Source organism: Manihot esculenta, chromosome 2 (assembly GCF_001659605.2).
Source record: "Manihot esculenta cultivar AM560-2 chromosome 2, M.esculenta_v8, whole genome shotgun sequence".
Classification (NCBI taxonomy): Eukaryota; Viridiplantae; Streptophyta; class Magnoliopsida; order Malpighiales; family Euphorbiaceae; genus Manihot; species Manihot esculenta.
Window position 1 is genome coordinate 10,791,402 of NC_035162.2, and position 18,086 is coordinate 10,809,487.

General features: G+C 40.1%; 1 protein-coding gene across 1 annotated transcript; it reads right to left on the reverse strand.

The window, feature by feature from the left end:
* Positions 1 to 1,091: 1,091 nt before the first annotated feature.
* Positions 1,092 to 16,913, reverse strand: LOC110605998 (ankyrin repeat domain-containing protein 2A). The gene is made up of 6 exons (XM_021744707.2): positions 16,754 to 16,913; positions 16,480 to 16,567; positions 13,887 to 13,951; positions 1,927 to 1,995; positions 1,805 to 1,854; positions 1,092 to 1,689 (listed from the first exon to the last, which is right to left on the reverse strand). The coding sequence occupies exons 1-6, from the start codon at positions 16,829 to 16,831 to the stop codon at positions 1,578 to 1,580; spliced, it is 462 nt and encodes a 153-aa protein (XP_021600399.1). The 5' UTR covers positions 16,832 to 16,913; the 3' UTR covers positions 1,092 to 1,577.
* Between the last annotated feature and the right edge of the window lie 1,173 nt (positions 16,914 to 18,086).

Genomic DNA, 18,086 nt, shown 5'->3' on the forward strand with positions numbered 1-18,086 from the left:
ACGAGCTGAACTCGAACTCACTTTTTAAACTCTTTTAATAAACAAGGCGAGTTTAAACCTAACAGTTACTCGGCTCGTTTAGACTCATAAGCTCAGCTCGTTTTTAAGTTTATAAACAAACTTGCGAACTGACTTATAAACCTTATTCATGAACATACTCATTCGCCAACACCAATCTCACATCGAAAGTTGAAAGGATACGAATGACCAACACCAATCCCATATCGAAAATTAAAGGAAAATGGAGGACTCTGACTCCTGTATAAAACAACAATTCTATATTTTTTTCATTAGTTTTGGATTTAAGAGATTTCAATTAAATAAAAAAATTTAATTTAAACGTCTTTTAATGATTTTATAATTTAAATTTTATTTTTAATTTAAATTTGAGCTTATTTATAATATAATCGAGATTCGAATTCTCAAATTCAAGTTTAAATGGATTCAAATTCGAATTTTTTGAGTGAAATTTGAGTTGACTTGTTAATGTGATAAACGAATTTGTTACGAATCAGACTCGAACTGAGTTTGATTTTAATATATATTTTATGAATCGAGTTTGAACTTATAAATGAAATTCGAGTCAAATTCTAACTCAAACTTTTAAATTTATTTTCTAATCGAGTCTAAACTTATCAAATCTCGATTCGGCTCAATTCGGTTCGATTACAGCTCTAATAATCGACTCGCTTCAGTTTGATTACAACTCTAACCATTTAGTACAAAAGCCGGTATGATATTTTTTTACTGATCTGCTCCCGTTTGCATGCCGTTAAACCAGCAACTCAATGATCTGAGCATCTACAGCAAAAAGATTATGGATGAAAACAAAAAGTTAAAAAAAAATTACGCCAGTAGACTAATAATCTCCGACCTTTCCCTCTAAGTGTATTTGTGAAAATACTAAGGATAACAAGAAAAATAATACCCTTTTGTCAAAAGCACAATCTCTGTCCATGTCTGAAAACGAATAAAGTCTACATCTTACAGGCAAATAGGGAAGAAAATTGTAAGAACAAAACAAAATTATTGTTGGTTGAAGTAAAGTCCTTCAAACAGAGAGAGGACTCCCACCTGAAGACACAGAAACTGCAGTCAGCAAGACACCAACACAAGCTTAATGATGCATTCCTCTTTCAATATATTACTTGTCAATAAAAGTTTCTTATCTCACGATAGTTATTTCAAGAAGTAACAATGCAACTTTACTCTAAATTACAGAACCCTAATCATGATAAGTTCCCGTGACAAATTTTGTGAGGTTGAAGAGGGAGGCACTTTTCCTCTATTTCTCCATTCGCATCACTAGGATATGTCATGCATAATCAAAGATGCTTCACTAACTCTACGTACAAGAGAAGATAAAAAAAAAACCTATAAGTATGAGATATTGACTTTAAGTCTCAATCAGAGCCAATTACATCTTTCAAAAAAGAGTCAGACCAGAGCTAAATAACTAACACATGACTTGGCCAAGAATCAAGGACGTAAACCACAGTCACAAACCAAAATGATCACATCAGAAGCTTGTGGCACTGTAAAAGTATCAGCCTGTGTATTATCTCGAACTTCCTTCATTAGGAAACTTGAACACCTGCAAGTTCCAGTTGTGCTACAGCAGCATTAATGGCATCAACAATATCCATTTTTCCCTGACTGACAGCTTCATCTACTGGAGTCCGCTCATGGCTGAAAATCATCCAGTGACACAATTGAGTAAAGGGTTATTCAGAAAGCCCAAGTGCATGTGCATATTAGTGTGCGTGTCTGAAACACTCCAGATTTCAGGTTAGAAATAGTATACCAGTTTAGAATGCTTAAACTTGCTCCAGCAAGAATCAATTTCTTAACAACCTGTAAAGGTTACATTTATGTAAGAATCTCAGAATACACATTGCAATAATTGCAAGGAACCATGATTGTTACCTCAATTCGGCCATTGAGGCAAGCCCAGTGAAGAGGCGTATTCTTCTCATCATTAGAAGCATTGAGATCCTGCTTAGAAGAAATACCAAAATAGAGCAGCTTTTCAGAAGCATTTACAAACAGGATTCAATATTTGGCCAAATGAGAGAATACAAAAGTGCAAGTAGAAATACAGTTCTGAAACAGGAAAGAAAAAGACAAATGCAGTATGTGTATAATCATGAAGGTTTAGTCTATCTAAATTGAAATTTGGGCATAATCATTGTTTTCCATGACTCATGCTGTTTGCAGTTGGGTATTGTTCAACATAGAAGTTCAACATCTTTAATACTTCTCTCCCTTAATTTTTTCTTAATCATCTAGAAGTAATTCCCAAATAAGCATATGGCACAATATTGCTTTCTGATAACATGAAGTTAGTGAATCCAACAAATCCATTTTCAACATGAAAATTCAATATCTTTAATACTTTTCTCCAGTAATTTTTTTAATCATCCAGAAGTAATACCCAAATAAGCATATGGCACGACGTTGCTTTCTGACAACATCAAGTTAATGCAATATTTTTTAGTATCCATCCTTACTTTGCAAGGACAAACAAATTGCTCCCACACACAGAAACATAAATTTTCCTCTATAGGTGTAATACCCGGCTCGAGTCCGGCATCGGCATTCCTGTCGTCCGGTGGAATCTCGGGTGTCGGAACCCTCGAGAAGGGTAATGCATATGTTTTCTAAGGTATTTCACTTGTTTTCATGTTTTGAAGTGTGATAAGCATTGAGTTTTGAAAGAACAGCAACAAGGGAGAAATGCAAAGGTTCGGCCGCCGAAGGTCACTTTCGGCCGCCGAACATTGCATGGTTGCGGCTTCACGTTCGGCTGCCGAAGGTGGTCTGGCCAGCCACCTATAAAAGGGCCAAGGGTCGGTGGAAGGAGGGTATTTCTCCTCCACTTGCAGCCAGAGGTGAGTTCCAGCCTCTCCTACGTTGACTTTCATGTTTTCCATGATTTTCATCAAATCTTTCAAGAGTTTTAAGAGTTTTGGTGATTTATGAAGGTTTTGAGCAAAAGAACCAAGGTTTGAAGCTTGGAGCTTTGGAAGAGCTTTTCTTCATATCTCCACGTTAGGATCCTTCATCCTCAAGTTGTGTAAGAGGTAAGTGAAGATCCTGAGCTTCTTTGTTGATTTTGAAAGGTTTTATGAAGTTTGTATGGGTAGTTTGCATGTTTAGGTTTAGGTGTGGTTTTTGGTGATTTGTGGTGTTCCAGCATGTTTACGTGTTATGTGCTATGTTTGTTTGGGGTTTTAGGGTCGTTTTAGACCCCTTTGTGCATATATATGTGTATATGCTAGTTGGGAGTAGTTGCTATGCATGTTTGTAGGTTTTTGGGCAAAGTTTGCATGAAACAGAGCAGGGTTCTGTCCTTCGGGCAAAACCAGATTCGGCCGCCGAAGGAAGGTTCGGCCGCCGAACCCTTTGTGGAGGCAGTTCGGCTGCCAAAGGTTGCCCCCGAAAGCTAGGCTTTCGGTTTAGAAAGGGACTTTCGGCCGCCGAAAGAGGGAGTTCGGCCGCCGAAAGTGTGTGAGTTTCGTCTCTGGACGAGACCTTCGGCCGCCGAATGTGCCGCCGAACATGCATGAGTTTCGTCTCTGGAGTAGGGTTTCGACCGCCGAACCTGCCGCCGAAAATGCCCTGTCCAGCTTTCTTTTGCATGTTTTATGTGATGGTTTGAGGATTGTTTAGAGGGGTTTTGGGGAGTTTCTTAGAGATGTTCTTGAGTGAGTTTAGTCCCTCATTTGAGTCCACCTGTGTAGGTACGGACCAGAGAAATCAGGGAACTCAGCAGTGAGTCCAGAGTCAGAACCTGCAGAGTCAGTTCAGAGAGAACTACAGGTGAGTGGAATTTAACTTAATGTTTTAATCTGACAACTGATATTTTATCATGCTTCATGCATCATGAATATGCTTTAGGGTGAGTGCATTAGTGTACACAAAGATGATGCATTGCATTTATCCTTGTACTTGGCACTGCTCCTTGTACTTGGCACTGCTCCTTGTACATTGCTTATGTGAGACGGCACGGACTTCGTGAGGATTCATTAGCCCTCAGAGGAAAGACCTGGAACAGCCCTACGGGGACCAGGCACATATATATAAAGACCTGGAACAGCCCTACGGGGACCAGGCACATGGTACTTAGGTACCCCAGATGAGATAGAGGGAGTTTTGATCCGTCCGACCGAGGTGATGTGATTCTGTGTTGCATTCCATGAGAGCATGTTTTATCACCTGTTATTTACCTATTCTACTCACTGGGCTATCGTAGCTCATCCCTCTCCCCTAACTTCAGTTGTGCAGGTTTAGAGATCAGAGAGAACTCAGCAGCGTACAGGAAGAGTACAGAGTGGTGTAATAGCTAGTGTGGACATGTAAATGTAAAGAGATAAGGTTTATGTATAGTGTATAGCATGGTGCTTGATTTATAAGACTTGTAATCCCTTTGTGGAGTCACATGATCAGTTTATGTATGTTTCTTTATTATTGTATGTTTATGAGCAAAACCAGGCTTAACATGATGAGTTTGATCCGCCTAGGGCCATGAGGAGCTCTAGTAGGGATTAGTAGAGAATAGAAAGATTGCATGCACAGGTTAAGCCTTGGAATGAAGTAAAGTTTTATGTTTTTACAGCAAACGTATGATCATGTATGGGATTTCACAGGTATACAGACAGGATAGCAGGCTTACTACGGGTCCCGGCGACCTTAAGTCGATCTGGATCCTAGTGCCGGTGGCAGTTCGGTTTCCGGGCTGTTACAGATTGGTATCAGAGCCCTAGGTTCATATGGTCGGACCTATAGAGAGAGAGTTGGGCTCATAGAGAGGTTTAGCAGGTCAAGCACTATAGGAAAAACATGTCCACGAGGATAGGATGTTATGTTGATGTGCAATGCCCTGAGTTATGCATGTGCATGTTTTTGATGTGTTGCTTATGTGTTATGTGATTTGTTGTTTTCCAGAGAGTGAAGATGCGAGGAACTCGTCGATCCGCGAGATTGACAGGAGTCCCACCTGTAAGTGAGGGTACAGCTGCTCGTCCACCTGCCTTGCCAAGGGCAAGATCGCACAGGTCAAGCAGGGAAGGAACGTCACGAGACCCGAGAAGGTCTTCTGACTAGAGCAGGAGAGGAGTAAGCAGAGGGGGAAGGTCAGTAGAAGAAAGAGGTGTGAGGGAAGAGGATCAGAGTAGAGATGCAAGCATGGGTGTAGGAAGGTCAGAAGAAGGTATGGGGGAGTCCCAGGGAGGTGTTCAGGCCTCTGGGTTTGGCTATCCACCCTTTCCACAGGGCCCAGAGTATCCGATGGGAGGCACGTCGGATTTCTCCAGTTTTGCCCCATATCCACCCTACATGCCATATATGCCCTATCCTTCCTTTTATCCACCATATCACATGTATCCACCCCCACCTGTTCATCCCAGTCCAGTACAACCTGAAGTAAGGGAACCAGTTCCTCCACCACCACCTCCTGAACCAGTAGTCCCTGTTGTGGAAGCACAGCAACCCAGTTCTTCAAGGGGAGGAAAGGTGAAGATGACCGAGTACTTAAAGTTGGATGCTCCGAAATTCAATACAGGAGATGATCCCTTTGAGTATCTCAGTGCAGTCAGAATGATAACAAGTGAGTTGGGAGCAGATGATGGTCGAGCCATTGAGATGGCAGGGTTCACTTTAAAGTGTAAGAAAGCTAGAGAATGGTTCAAGAACTATGTGGACCCGAGACTTGAGAGTATGACATGGGAAGAGTTCGCCAATGAATTTGCTGGATGGGCTTTTCTTGACAGTTCCAGGGAACTAAAGGTTGTGGAGTTTGAACAGTTGCGACAGACGGAGGAGATGAGCGTTGATGACTATACAGATAAGTTCCTGGAATTGTTGCCATATGTCGGTCAGGCATATGATACAGATCAGAAGAAGGCAAAGAGATATGCCACAAGGCTTCATCCCAGGTATTTCTCTTTGATTCTTCATGCGGAGAAGGAAAGTTTCCACTCTATTGTGGATGCTGCTAGAAAGATGGAGGCCAGTGCTATAAGTCAAGGTGTAGTTAAGGCACAGTCTTCTGGTGCTAAACCAGGTTCCTCCTCACAGGGTACAGTAAGTGCAAGTAAGAAGAGATGGGAGAAATTCAGAGGAAAGAGAGGCAAGTTCTGGAATAGGCTTAAGTCGGGTCTGGGAATGAGTAGTGGCTCCAGTTCTGGCGCAGATTTTCCAGTGTGCAAGAGGTGTGGCAAACAGCATAGAGGAGCTTGTCAGTTGGGATCCACAGCCTGCTATAGATGTGGGCAGGAGGGACATTATGCACGGGAATGTCCTCAGGCGACTTTAGTTGCACCATCCCAGCAGATGAGTACGGGCAGTGTGGTACAGCCAGTAGTTTCAGCCATACCACCAAGCAGTGGCAGAGGAAGAGGAAGAGGGGCAGCCTCTTCATCAGGGATGGGTTCCCGAGGTGCAGGTCCGTCAGCCCCAGCACGGATTTTCACCCTGACTCAGCAGGAGGCAGACACGTCGAACACGGTGGTGTCAGGTAATCTCATCATTGGGTGTTCAGAGGTGTATGCTTTAATGGACCCCGGTGCTTCTCACTCTTTCATTTCTTCTAGAGCTGCAGAGAGGTTGGGTCTGATAGTGTCTGAGTTAGAGTGTCCTCTATGGGTCATTGGACCCAAATGTGATCCATCTTTGGCAGAGTCAGTCTGTCGGTTCAGTCCAGTGTGCATAGAGAGTAGATACCTTCCAGCTGACCTGGTGGTTCTAGAGTTGACAGATTTTGATGTCATTCTAGGGATGGACTGGTTATCTACGTATGATGCTACCCTGAACTGTAGAGACAAGGTAGTCAGTGTCAGAGACCAGGATGGGTCAGAGTGTGTCTTCAGAGGAGACAGGAGAGGGACACCTAGGGGTTTGATATCAGCCCTCCAGGCTCGTAGAATGTTAAGGAAGGGGTGTCAGGGGTTCCTAGCTTATGTGAGAGAGCTAGACAGTCAGGTTAGGGAACCATCCTCAGTACCAGTTGTTAGAGACTTCCCAGATTTGTTTCCTGAAGAGCTTCCAGGACTACCACCAGATAGGGAAATAGAGTTCGAGATTGAGTTGATGCCCAATGCTAGACCGATCTCTATTCCTCCCTACAGGATGGCACCAGCAGAGTTGCGAGAGTTGAAAGAGCAGTTACAGGATTTAGTAGTTAAGGGTTTCATCCGCCCGAGTACCTCACCCTGGGGTGCTCCAGTGTTGTTTGTCAGAAAGAAGGATGGACCTCTTAGACTTTGTGTCGACTACAGACAGTTGAACAAAGTCACTATCAAAAACAAGTATCCTTTACCCAGGATCGATGATCTATTCGACCAGCTGGCAGGAGCAGGTTGTTTTTCTAAAATAGATCTGAGATCCGGATACCACCAGTTGAAGATTAGGGAAGGAGATGTATCCAAGACTGCTTTCCGAACCAGATATGGGCATTATGAGTTCCTTGTGATGCCGTTTGGGTTGACTAACGCCCCTGCAGCATTCATGGATCTCATGAACAGGGTGTTCAGGGAGTACTTGGATCGTTTTGTGATCGTCTTTATTGATGATATCTTGGTGTACTCCAGGACTGCAGAGGACCATGCCCAGCATCTGCGGATAGTGCTGCAAACCTTGAGAGAGCATGGCTTGTATGCCAAGTTCTCCAAGTGTGAGTTCTGGCTAAGGAGCATTTCCTTTTTGGGACATGTTGTATCAGAGGAAGGTATAGCAGTAGATCCCAAAAAGGTAGAGGCAGTAGCCAACTGGCCTATACCCACTACAGTGACAGAGATCAAGAGTTTTCTGGGTTTGGCAGGCTACTATCGGAGGTTTGTGCAGGACTTTTCGAAGATAGCTGCTCCTATGACCAGACTGACCAGAAAGAATCAGAAGTTTGTGTGGTCAGAGGAATGTGAGGAAAGTTTTGCAGAGTTGAAGAGACGGTTAACTTCAGCACCGGTGTTAGCTCTGCCGATCAGTGATGAAGATTTCACAGTGTTCTGTGATGCATCCCGAGTGGGATTAGGTTGTGTGTTGATGCAGAATGACAAAGTGATAGCTTATGCTTCTAGACAGCTGAAGAAGCACGAGCTGAATTACCCGACACACGATCTGGAGATGGCAGCTGTTATCTTTGCACTTAAGATGTGGAGGCATTACCTCTATGGGGTAAAATGTGAGATCTATACGGATCATAAGAGCCTGCAGCACATCTTAAGTCAAAGAGAGTTAAACTTGAGGCAGAGACGGTGGGTAGAATTGCTCAGTGATTACGATTGCAAGATCCAGTATCATCCGGGCAAGGCTAATGTTGTAGCTGATGCCTTAAGCCGAAAGTCACTTGGCAGTTTATCCCACATTGCAGTAGAGAGAAGACCGGTGGTGAAGGATTTCTACAAGCTCGTGGGAGACGGGTTACAGTTGCAGTTATCTGGTACAGGTGCTTTGATTGCACAGATGAGAGTGACACCAGTGTTTCTAGAGCAAGTGGCTCTGAAACAGCACGAAGACCCCGAGTTAGTGAAGATTGCCAGGACTGTTCAGTCTGGCAACAGTACAGAGTTTAGATTTGACGATGCGGGGATTCTTCGGCACGGTAAAAGGTTATGTGTACCAGATGATAGCAGTTTGAAGGCAGACATTATGAGGGAAGCTCATAATGCGCGGTATAGTATTCACCCGGGAGCCACCAAGATGTATCAAGATCTGAGAAGGGTGTATTGGTGGCCAGCAATGAAGAGAGAAGTGGCACAGTTCGTGTCAGCCTGCGAGACATGTCAAAGGGTGAAGTTAGAGCACCAGAAGCCGGCTGGAATGCTTAACCCACTGCCGATTCCAGAATGGAAATGGGAAAACATAGCTATGGATTTTGTAGTGGGCTTACCGGCGACGTCTAACAGACTAGACTCCATCTGGGTGATTGTGGATAGACTCACTAAATCTGCTCACTTCATTCCAGTCAGGAGTAACTACTCTGTGGACAAGTTGGCGCAGGTGTATGTAGACGAGATAGTAAGGTTGCATGGAGTTCCAGTGTCGATCGTATCAGATCGAGGACCTCAGTTCACCTCCAGGTTTTGGCGGAGTCTGCAAAATGAAATGGGCACAAGGTTGGATTTCAGCACTGCTTTCCATCCACAGACAGACGGTCAGTCAGAGAGAACCATCCAGACCATTGAAGATATGCTGAGAATGTGTGTGTTAGACTTTGGCGGTTCTTGGAGGCAGCATCTACCTCTGGTGGAGTTTGCCTACAACAACAGCCATCATGCTAGCATAGGGATGGCTCCTTATGAAGCTTTGTATGGGAGGAAGTGCCGAACACCTGTTTGCTGGGAAGAGGTAGGAGAGAAAACTCTTGCAGGGCCAGAGTTAGTTGAGATAACCAGCAAGTTAGTGCCTATCATCAGAGAGCGGATCAGAACAGCTGTAAGCAGACAGAAAAGCTATGCAGACATCCGTAGGAAGCAGATAGAGTTCCAGGAGGGGGATATGGTATTGCTTAAGGTGTCTCCGATGAAGGGAGTGGTTCGGTTTGGAAAGAAGGGTAAACTGGCCCCACGGTACATTGGTCCCTTTGAGATCTTGCAGAAGATCGGGCCTGTATCGTATAAGCTAGATTTACCGGCTTCTATGGAACGAATTCACCCGGTATTCCATGTTTCTATGTTGAGAAAATTTGTGTCAGATCCAGAGAAGGTTCTTAGTGAACCTGAGGTGGAAATCTTAAGTGATCTCACTTATGTAGAGCAGCCAGTGCGGATCCTTGACACCCAGATCAGAAAGTTGAGAAACAAGGAGATACCAATGGTGAAAGTTTTGTGGAACCACCACAACCTAGAAGAGTGCACGTGGGAGACTCGGGAGTCCATGCTCCAGCAATACCCGTATCTGTTTTGAGGTTAGTTTTTCCCCTTTTCTGTGTGTTTATGTTGTGTTAGGGACATTCGGGGATGAATGTTCTTAAGGGGGGGAGAATGTAATACCCGGCTCGAGTCCGGCATCGGCATTCCTGTCGTCCGGTGGAATCTCGGGTGTCGGAACCCTCGAGAAGGGTAATGCATATGTTTTCTAAGGTATTTCACTTGTTTTCATGTTTTGAAGTGTGATAAGCATTGAGTTTTGAAAGAAAAGCAACAAGGGAGAAATGCAAAGGTTCGGCCGCCGAAGGTCACTTTCGGCCGCCGAACATTGCATGGTTGCGGCTTCACGTTCAGCTGCCGAAGGTGGTCTGGCCAGCCACCTATAAAAGGGCCAAGGGTCGGTGGAAGGAGGGTATTTCTCCTCCACTTGCAGCCAGAGGTGAGTTCCAGCCTCTCCTACGTTGACTTTCATGTTTTCCATGATTTTCATCAAATCTTTCAAGAGTTTTAAGAGTTTTGGTGATTTATGAAGGTTTTGAGCAAAAGAACCAAGGTTTGAAGCTTGGAGCTTTGGAAGAGCTTTTCTTCATATCTCCACGTTAGGATCCTTCATCCTCAAGTTGTGTAAGAGGTAAGTGAAGATCCTGAGCTTCTTTGTTGATTTTGAAAGGTTTTATGAAGTTTGTATGGGTAGTTTGCATGTTTAGGTTTAGGTGTGGTTTTTGGTGATTTGTGGTGTTCCAGCATGTTTACGTGTTATGTGCTATGTTTGTTTGGGGTTTTAGGGTCGTTTTAGACCCCTTTGTGCATATATATGTGTATATGCTAGTTGGGAGTAGTTGCTATGCATGTTTGTAGGTTTTTGGGCAAAGTTTGCATGAAACAGAGCAGGGTTCTGTCCTTCGGGCAAAACCAGGTTCGGCCGCCGAAGGAAGGTTCGGCCGCCGAACCCTTTGTGGAGGCAGTTCGGCTGCCAAAGGTTGCCCCCGAAAGCTAGGCTTTCGGTTTAGAAAGGGGCTTTCGGTTTAGAAAGGGACTTTCGGCCGCCGAAAGAGGGAGTTCGGCCGCCGAAAGTGTGTGAGTTTCGTCTCTGGACGAGACCTTCGGCCGCCGAATGTGCCGCCGAACATGCATGAGTTTCGTCTCTGGAGTAGGGTTTCGGCCGCCGAACCTGCCGCCGAAAATGCCCTGTCCAGCTTTCTTTTGCATGTTTTATGTGATGGTTTGAGGATTGTTTAGAGGGGTTTTGGGGAGTTTCTTAGAGATGTTCTTGAGTGAGTTTAGTCCCTCATTTGAGTCCACCTGTGTAGGTACGGACCAGAGAAATCAGGGAACTCAGCAGTGAGTCCAGAGTCAGAACCTGCAGAGTCAGTTCAGAGAGAACTACAGGTGAGTGGAATTTAACTTAATGTTTTAATCTGACAACTGATATTTTATCATGCTTCATGCATCATGAATATGCTTTAGGGTGAGTGCATTAGTGTACACAAAGATGATGCATTGCATTTATCCTTGTACTTGGCACTGCTCCTTGTACATTGCTTATGTGAGACGGCACGGACTTCGTGAGGATTCATTAGCCCTCAGAGGAAAGACCTGGAACAGCCCTACGGGGACCAGGCACATGGTACTTAGGTACCCCAGATGAGATAGAGGGAGTTTTGATCCGTCCGGCCGAGGTGATGTGATTCTGTGTTGCATTCCATGAGAGCATGTTTTATCACCTGTTATTTACCTATTCTACTCACTGGGCTATCGTAGCTCATCCCTCTCCCCTAACTTCAGTTGTGCAGGTTCAGAGATCAGAGAGAACTCAGCAGGGTACAGGAAGAGTACAGAGTGGTGTAATAGCTAGTGTGGACATGTAAATGTAAAGAGATAAGGTTTATGTATAGTGTATAGCATGGTGCTTGATTTATAAGACTTGTAATCCCTTTGTGGAGTCACATGATCAGTTTATGTATGTTTCTTTATTATTGTATGTTTATGAGCAAAACCAGGCTTAACATAATGAGTTTGATCCGCCTAGGGCCATGAGGAGCTCTAGTAGGGATTAGTAGAGAATAGAAAGATTGCATGCACAGGTTAAGCCTTGGAATGAAGTAAAGTTTTATGTTTTTACAGCAAACATATGATCATGTATGGGATTTCACAGGTATACAGACAGGATAGCAGGCTTACTACGGGTCCCGGCGACCTTAAGTCGATCTGGATCCTAGTGCCGGTGGCAGTTCGGTTTCCGGGCTGTTACAATAGGAAGCTAATTATATGTAGATATTCGTTAGTAAACATGCTCACACTGGCTAAAATCATTTGTTTAACTAAGTTGGCTATAAGAAACAAAAATTAAAAAAGAAAAAAAAAAGATTAACAAGTTACAGATTGGGTTTATTTGTCAACACACTTGAGGTGACCTCACTAATGCTAATGCTCATTAAGTAAATGAGCCAAAATATATATCAAACTTGGCCATTATCTTCATTAAATTAAAATAAACAAGCATATACCAAGCCCATCCACAAGTTTGTTGAGTGCATTGGTTCATAAACAATCCTAAAGATATCATGCTTATCAAGAATTTCTGTTTAGGGTTTGTATTGAATTTACCCTAATTGTTTCTCGTGGACAAAACGAGAGAAAGAGAGAGAGAGAGAGAGAGAGAGAGAGAGAGAGAATAAAGACAATAAGATGATGGCAGAAAAAAAAGAAGACAAGAGCCGGAGAAAAATGATAAAAGTGAAAGAAGTAACAAAATTGAGAGGGATAAGTGAATAATAGATAATTGACAACGTTGCTTGGACTTGGATGCAGATGATGTGGGTCTACATTCAGGTTTCTTACTCATCTAGTTCTAAATTATAGGTTATAGAAACTCTGAAAAAATATCCAAATTAAATTACAAAAATTAGTTGTTTATGCAAATTTAGTATGTATATTTTAATGCTTGTAGTGACATTCTAAATCAGGCTCCAAGATCATGATTCCTGAGTTTTAAATGGAATTACCTTAGATACCACCACATTAAATTCCTCAATAACGAATCAAACATTTTATATTTTCTTTCGTGAAATACTGGATAGATAAGAAGAGATCACTAGCACTAGATCGAAGTCAAGCTTACTGCATGAGTAGTGAAATAGATAGAAGTCAAATCTATTACAATTTATGAGGTCAATCCATCCAATCCCGTATTCAGAAGGAATGAGTTGTTATTCTCACACTTAAAACCATCCCATCATATTACATGCATGTCCGCTTTTGCTTAGCCCTTCAGTTTCCCCTTAAGTCCATAAGGATGTTCTAGCATCCAAAAGGATGATTCCCGAATTGAGATTTATGAATATGAATCACGAACACATCCAAAGAAGAAAGTGATGTGTAACAAAGAAAAGAAATAAAAATAACCTATGATAATTCAAAATGCTTGTTTTGCTTCTACATGGCCTATCCAAATGCAAGATTTGAGAGAAGGTCTCCAGTTCTAAATATTTGATTAATGATATAAATTTAAAATAAGTGGTTGTTTTCCTTAGGATCTGCTATATAATTTACAGAGTCTTGATTGACACAATATTACAGGCCAGAATCCACCTAGCTTCATTAATGCCTTAATGGAGTCATTGAAAGATTATGTCCAACTCAAAGTGCCACCAAAGTACCCAACCCTTGCATATATCGCATTACTTCAGCTTGGCAACTGTGCCCAGGCCAACCAAAATTCGCAACCCTATAATTATATATGAACAATTTATTTGAGAAAAGAGGAAAAACGTCAACCTACTTGATACTCCTCTCTCTTTATCTGGTTTTCCATCATGGTAAAAAAGTAACAAAACCACAGAGTATTCCAGATAAATATCAGCTTGGAAGTAGATTTATCAAATGAATAACATGCAATATTGGAAATATGGTCATCCATAGATTTAACTTTTTGGTATACAATTATTAATCAATGCTGAGCCTGAGCTATAGTCTGAAAATGATTGTACAACTAACAAATTTGTGACATAGATACATTACCACTCCTTGGCTGATAAGATACTCCACCACATCAAGATGCCCATTTGCTGCAGCCATATGAAGCGCTGTAATTCCATCAGCAGAGACAAGACATTGTTATTTACACAGTAATCAAAATCACTAGCCACAACTGCAATTTAAACATATGTTCTAAAGAAGAAACGGAGTCTACTTGACAAGCAAGCTAAACGAGGGGATATCTGCCACATTTGTCACTAGAAAAAAACAAAAGGATGGACAAAGTATCACGCATTTAAACCTTTTAGAAATGTTTGCGACTTGAAAATCCAAAATGCTATTGACTTATTGTGCCTCAGTGGAACATATAAATAAGTTAAAAGAGAAAATCCTAAATCATGTGTCTTGCTCAAAATGCTCAAGCACCTCAATTATACACAATTAAATAACACTTAACTAGTACACTCTCAAACAGTGTACCATTGTCTAATTTCATCTTTCAAGGTCAATACTGAATTTCAACTACAATGAGAGATTAAACAGTTGTATTTGATTTGTTCCAGAAATGGAAACAGATTGCTTCTCCTAGAATAAGATACCATTCCTTGTTTGGTACAAAAAGAATCCCAATATTTTTTTTATGATATCTTATATTTGAATACCTTGAATTTGAATTTATGTAAATATGGAATATTTATGTATGAATTTTAATAGTATCATTACTCTGTATTTAATTATCTAAAAGATGAACTTGATGTGAAAATCTTGAAAGGAGACATATACTCCATTCCCGTTCCATTTTTCAAAGCAACCTAGACATGTCTTAAGGGTAATAGTAGAAGTTGTAAAGAAAAGTGACGAAGGAGCACACCTCTTCCTTGTTATTATTTAGTTTACTTTCAGTTTTTCTACTATTTATTTAAATAAACAATCATAAGCAAGTGTGTGACTTTTAAGTTAGATGGAGGTTCAGATTAAACGGGTTCCTTGTCAGATCAATGGAAGTTTAGATGAGAAGGGTTTCTTGCAATCAGGGGCTGGGATTTAACATATGACATCATGTCAGTATAATAGTCGTTTAACACCATTTAGTTTGAAGCAATCTTATTATTATCATTATAACATTTAAGGTTCCTTTCCCAAGCATAAATATCTATCTACAGTTAATAATTCATCCAAGATATCAAGGTGATGTAGGAAAACTTGGTGAGCCATCATTTATGCTCTGTTTGGTTCCTAGGAATGAGAATCAACTTGAATGGTAATGAAATTCGGTACTAAAATGAGGTTCAAGCGCTGTATGCATAGAGACCATCACTCTAAATCAGTTAAGCCTTTAAAAAAATTCTTTTGTTGAGCTTCATCTTGTCAGCATCACAATAAATTTGTTGATATTTATATAACCAAAAAGTTCATATTACCCTATTACATTTTGCAATTTTAAATCCAGAGTCAACTTTGTACCAGTATTCAGAAAGTGTATTCAAGAAAACAAACATAATTTGCAACCATTCTAGTCCCAAATGGAGGGCTAAAATATGAAGAAACTAATAAAGAAGAAGCAGAAAACATTATCAAAATCTTCCTACAGATTATAACATTCTTTTCTCAGTTTCACAATTCAAAATACAATATAGGTCATATGTAAAGCATACTGATCATGTGTTATATTACACCAGGCACGCATATAATTTGCTTAATGTACAAAAGCTATACATAATCAAATATTTTGCTGCCTCAATTGATAAAAAAAATTCAATGAAAGTCCAGTCAGATTGAAGTCCATTAGAGCCTCATTTAAATAAAAAACTTTTTTGATGGCTTCGACTTGCTTTTCCTTAACTCTTTGTTTGGGAGGAAGTTTTTAAGGTAATGGAAGGTTTTATAAGATTTGAAAACCTTGAATTTATGTTTGAGAGAGAGTAAGATTTTTAAAAGTAAAGTTTTTGAAACTTCTTAAAAAGCTCCAAAACCTTCAATTTCAACCCACCAAATTGGTGGATTGAAAAGGTTTTCTCTTGAAAACCTCCAAATACTTTCAAAAATTTTCTCTTTCCCCCAAATAATAAAAAATCATTAAAGTTTTAAAACCATTAAAAACCTTATCTATAAAACCATACTTTAGAAAACATTACTTTACGCTACCTCATTCGAAACAAAGTGTAAGTTTCTCATGGACTGTATTGGATCCAATCCTGCTGCTAGCCAGAAATACAAACAACTATAAAATCCACATCTAACAGAACTTTAACTCCAACAATGAGCTATGAAACGTTGCATTACTGGCCATGCACCATTCAATTTTATAACCACAATGTCAACAACCATGAACTATGGAAACTCTTTTCTATTTGAAGAAATTGATAGAGACCAGGACACAAAAAGGGTATTTTAAGGAGGACATTTAAAGAGCCCTACTTACTAGAACATGGATACACAAAGCATGCAAAATTTTTGTCAGCAACAGCTTGCTTCTGGGTTCATCTTGCTGATGAAGCTAAAAGACTTGAAATAATAAAAATAGTAAAAATAATAGTAACTTGAAACTTAAGAAATATAATACCAGAAACATGAATAAGCATCTCAAACCTAAGGATAGCAAGTTGAGAGTCAAAGACATTATAGGGATCGTAACCTGTACGGCCCAGTGAGTCCTTGGAATCAAGAGAAACCCCTTCAGATGCTAAGCCTCTAATGTCATCAATATCATCAAATCTAGCAGCCTATCAACACAAATAATAATAATAATAATTATAATAAAGAAGTACAAGAGCAATAACTGTTATCCTTCAATTAATAACACCATAAGATGAAAATTTTCCAGTATAATCAGAGGAACTGGAAACTCTTTACTGGAAGCGAGCTGAGTTAATAGAAAGATGCGAAGAGAGGAAAAGATTGGAGGGTACCTCGAGCAAGGCATCAACAGTATCAGGTGTCGTCTCCAGTTGAATATGGTGCTCTGCTTGATTCGCCTCTGCCCCCATCAGTTTACCTCTGTCGTGGAAGGCGATTTGTGGAGCCTGTATCAGTCACTGCCAGGAGTAAGACGAGAAGATGAGACTTTTTAATTCGGTTATTTTATAATATAGTTGCTGAGATTTAACAATATAATTTATTCCGTATTGGTAGTTTAATGTTAAATAATTTAGTTCTTAAATTTTTATTTATGATTTTATTATAATTTAATAATAAATATTAATACAATAAATAATTTTTTTTTAATATAATGGTTTCCAATCAGTTTCAAACTCCAAATAATCTTTTAGTGCTAAAGATGAAAAATACTATTTTATCTTCTGAATGGAAAAATAATATTTTATGTGAAAATTTATTTAGATTAAAAAAATAAAATTTAGAATTTTATCTGAAAAATAAATTTTAAAAAATAAATAAATTAAAAATTAAAGAAATTTTAATTTATACGTTGATTTACCATGTATTGAATAATTGGCAAAGTACCTTGGCGATAGTGGCAAGTAACCAAATAAATCAATTAACGGTTTACTTTTTTCAAGTAATTTGATATTATTTGATTCGGGAGGACTCATTAACAAAAAATGTCTAACTGATAATCACTTGATCTCTCAGGGAAATCACTGCTGCTCAAACATCCAGGCCTGGGAAGTCTAGTTGACATGTGAACTAACTGGGAACAACTCCATTTAGGTAAAGTTGACATATTTTCTACCATTCCTCATGCCTCCTGGCGAACTTTTTTAATTTTACATCTATAGTTCTTGAAAATTGTGGCCTGAATGGAAAATTTCTGACCAAAATTTTCCGGCTGTCCAATTTTAAGTTCTTCCCCAACACTTCGATTTAATATTAAATTTTTAATTTTTCAGTTTATAAAAGTTCAATTTAATTAATTTTTTAAATATTTTTATTATGCAAAATGAAAAAATTCAGTTATTTTTTATTTAAGAAATTATCAGTTAAAAAATTTAAGTTTTACTTGATTTTGTGACAATTTTTGTTTCTCACAATCGTGGCTTTCGCAGTATCAAAAATTTTTTAACGTACTTTTTGCGACCGGAGGGGTGCGTTTGGCACGCGAAATGACTGATGCACAAAATCAATAATCAAAAGCTTCTAAAAAAACAACCCTTTTTCTAACATTACCATCAACGCCAAATAATATAACGCCACGTGTAATACAATAGTCATTGGGTGGCAATTTTCTGCAAGACTTTCTCGTCTCATTGGCAGTGAGCGTACTTTACGTGACTGACATGTAAA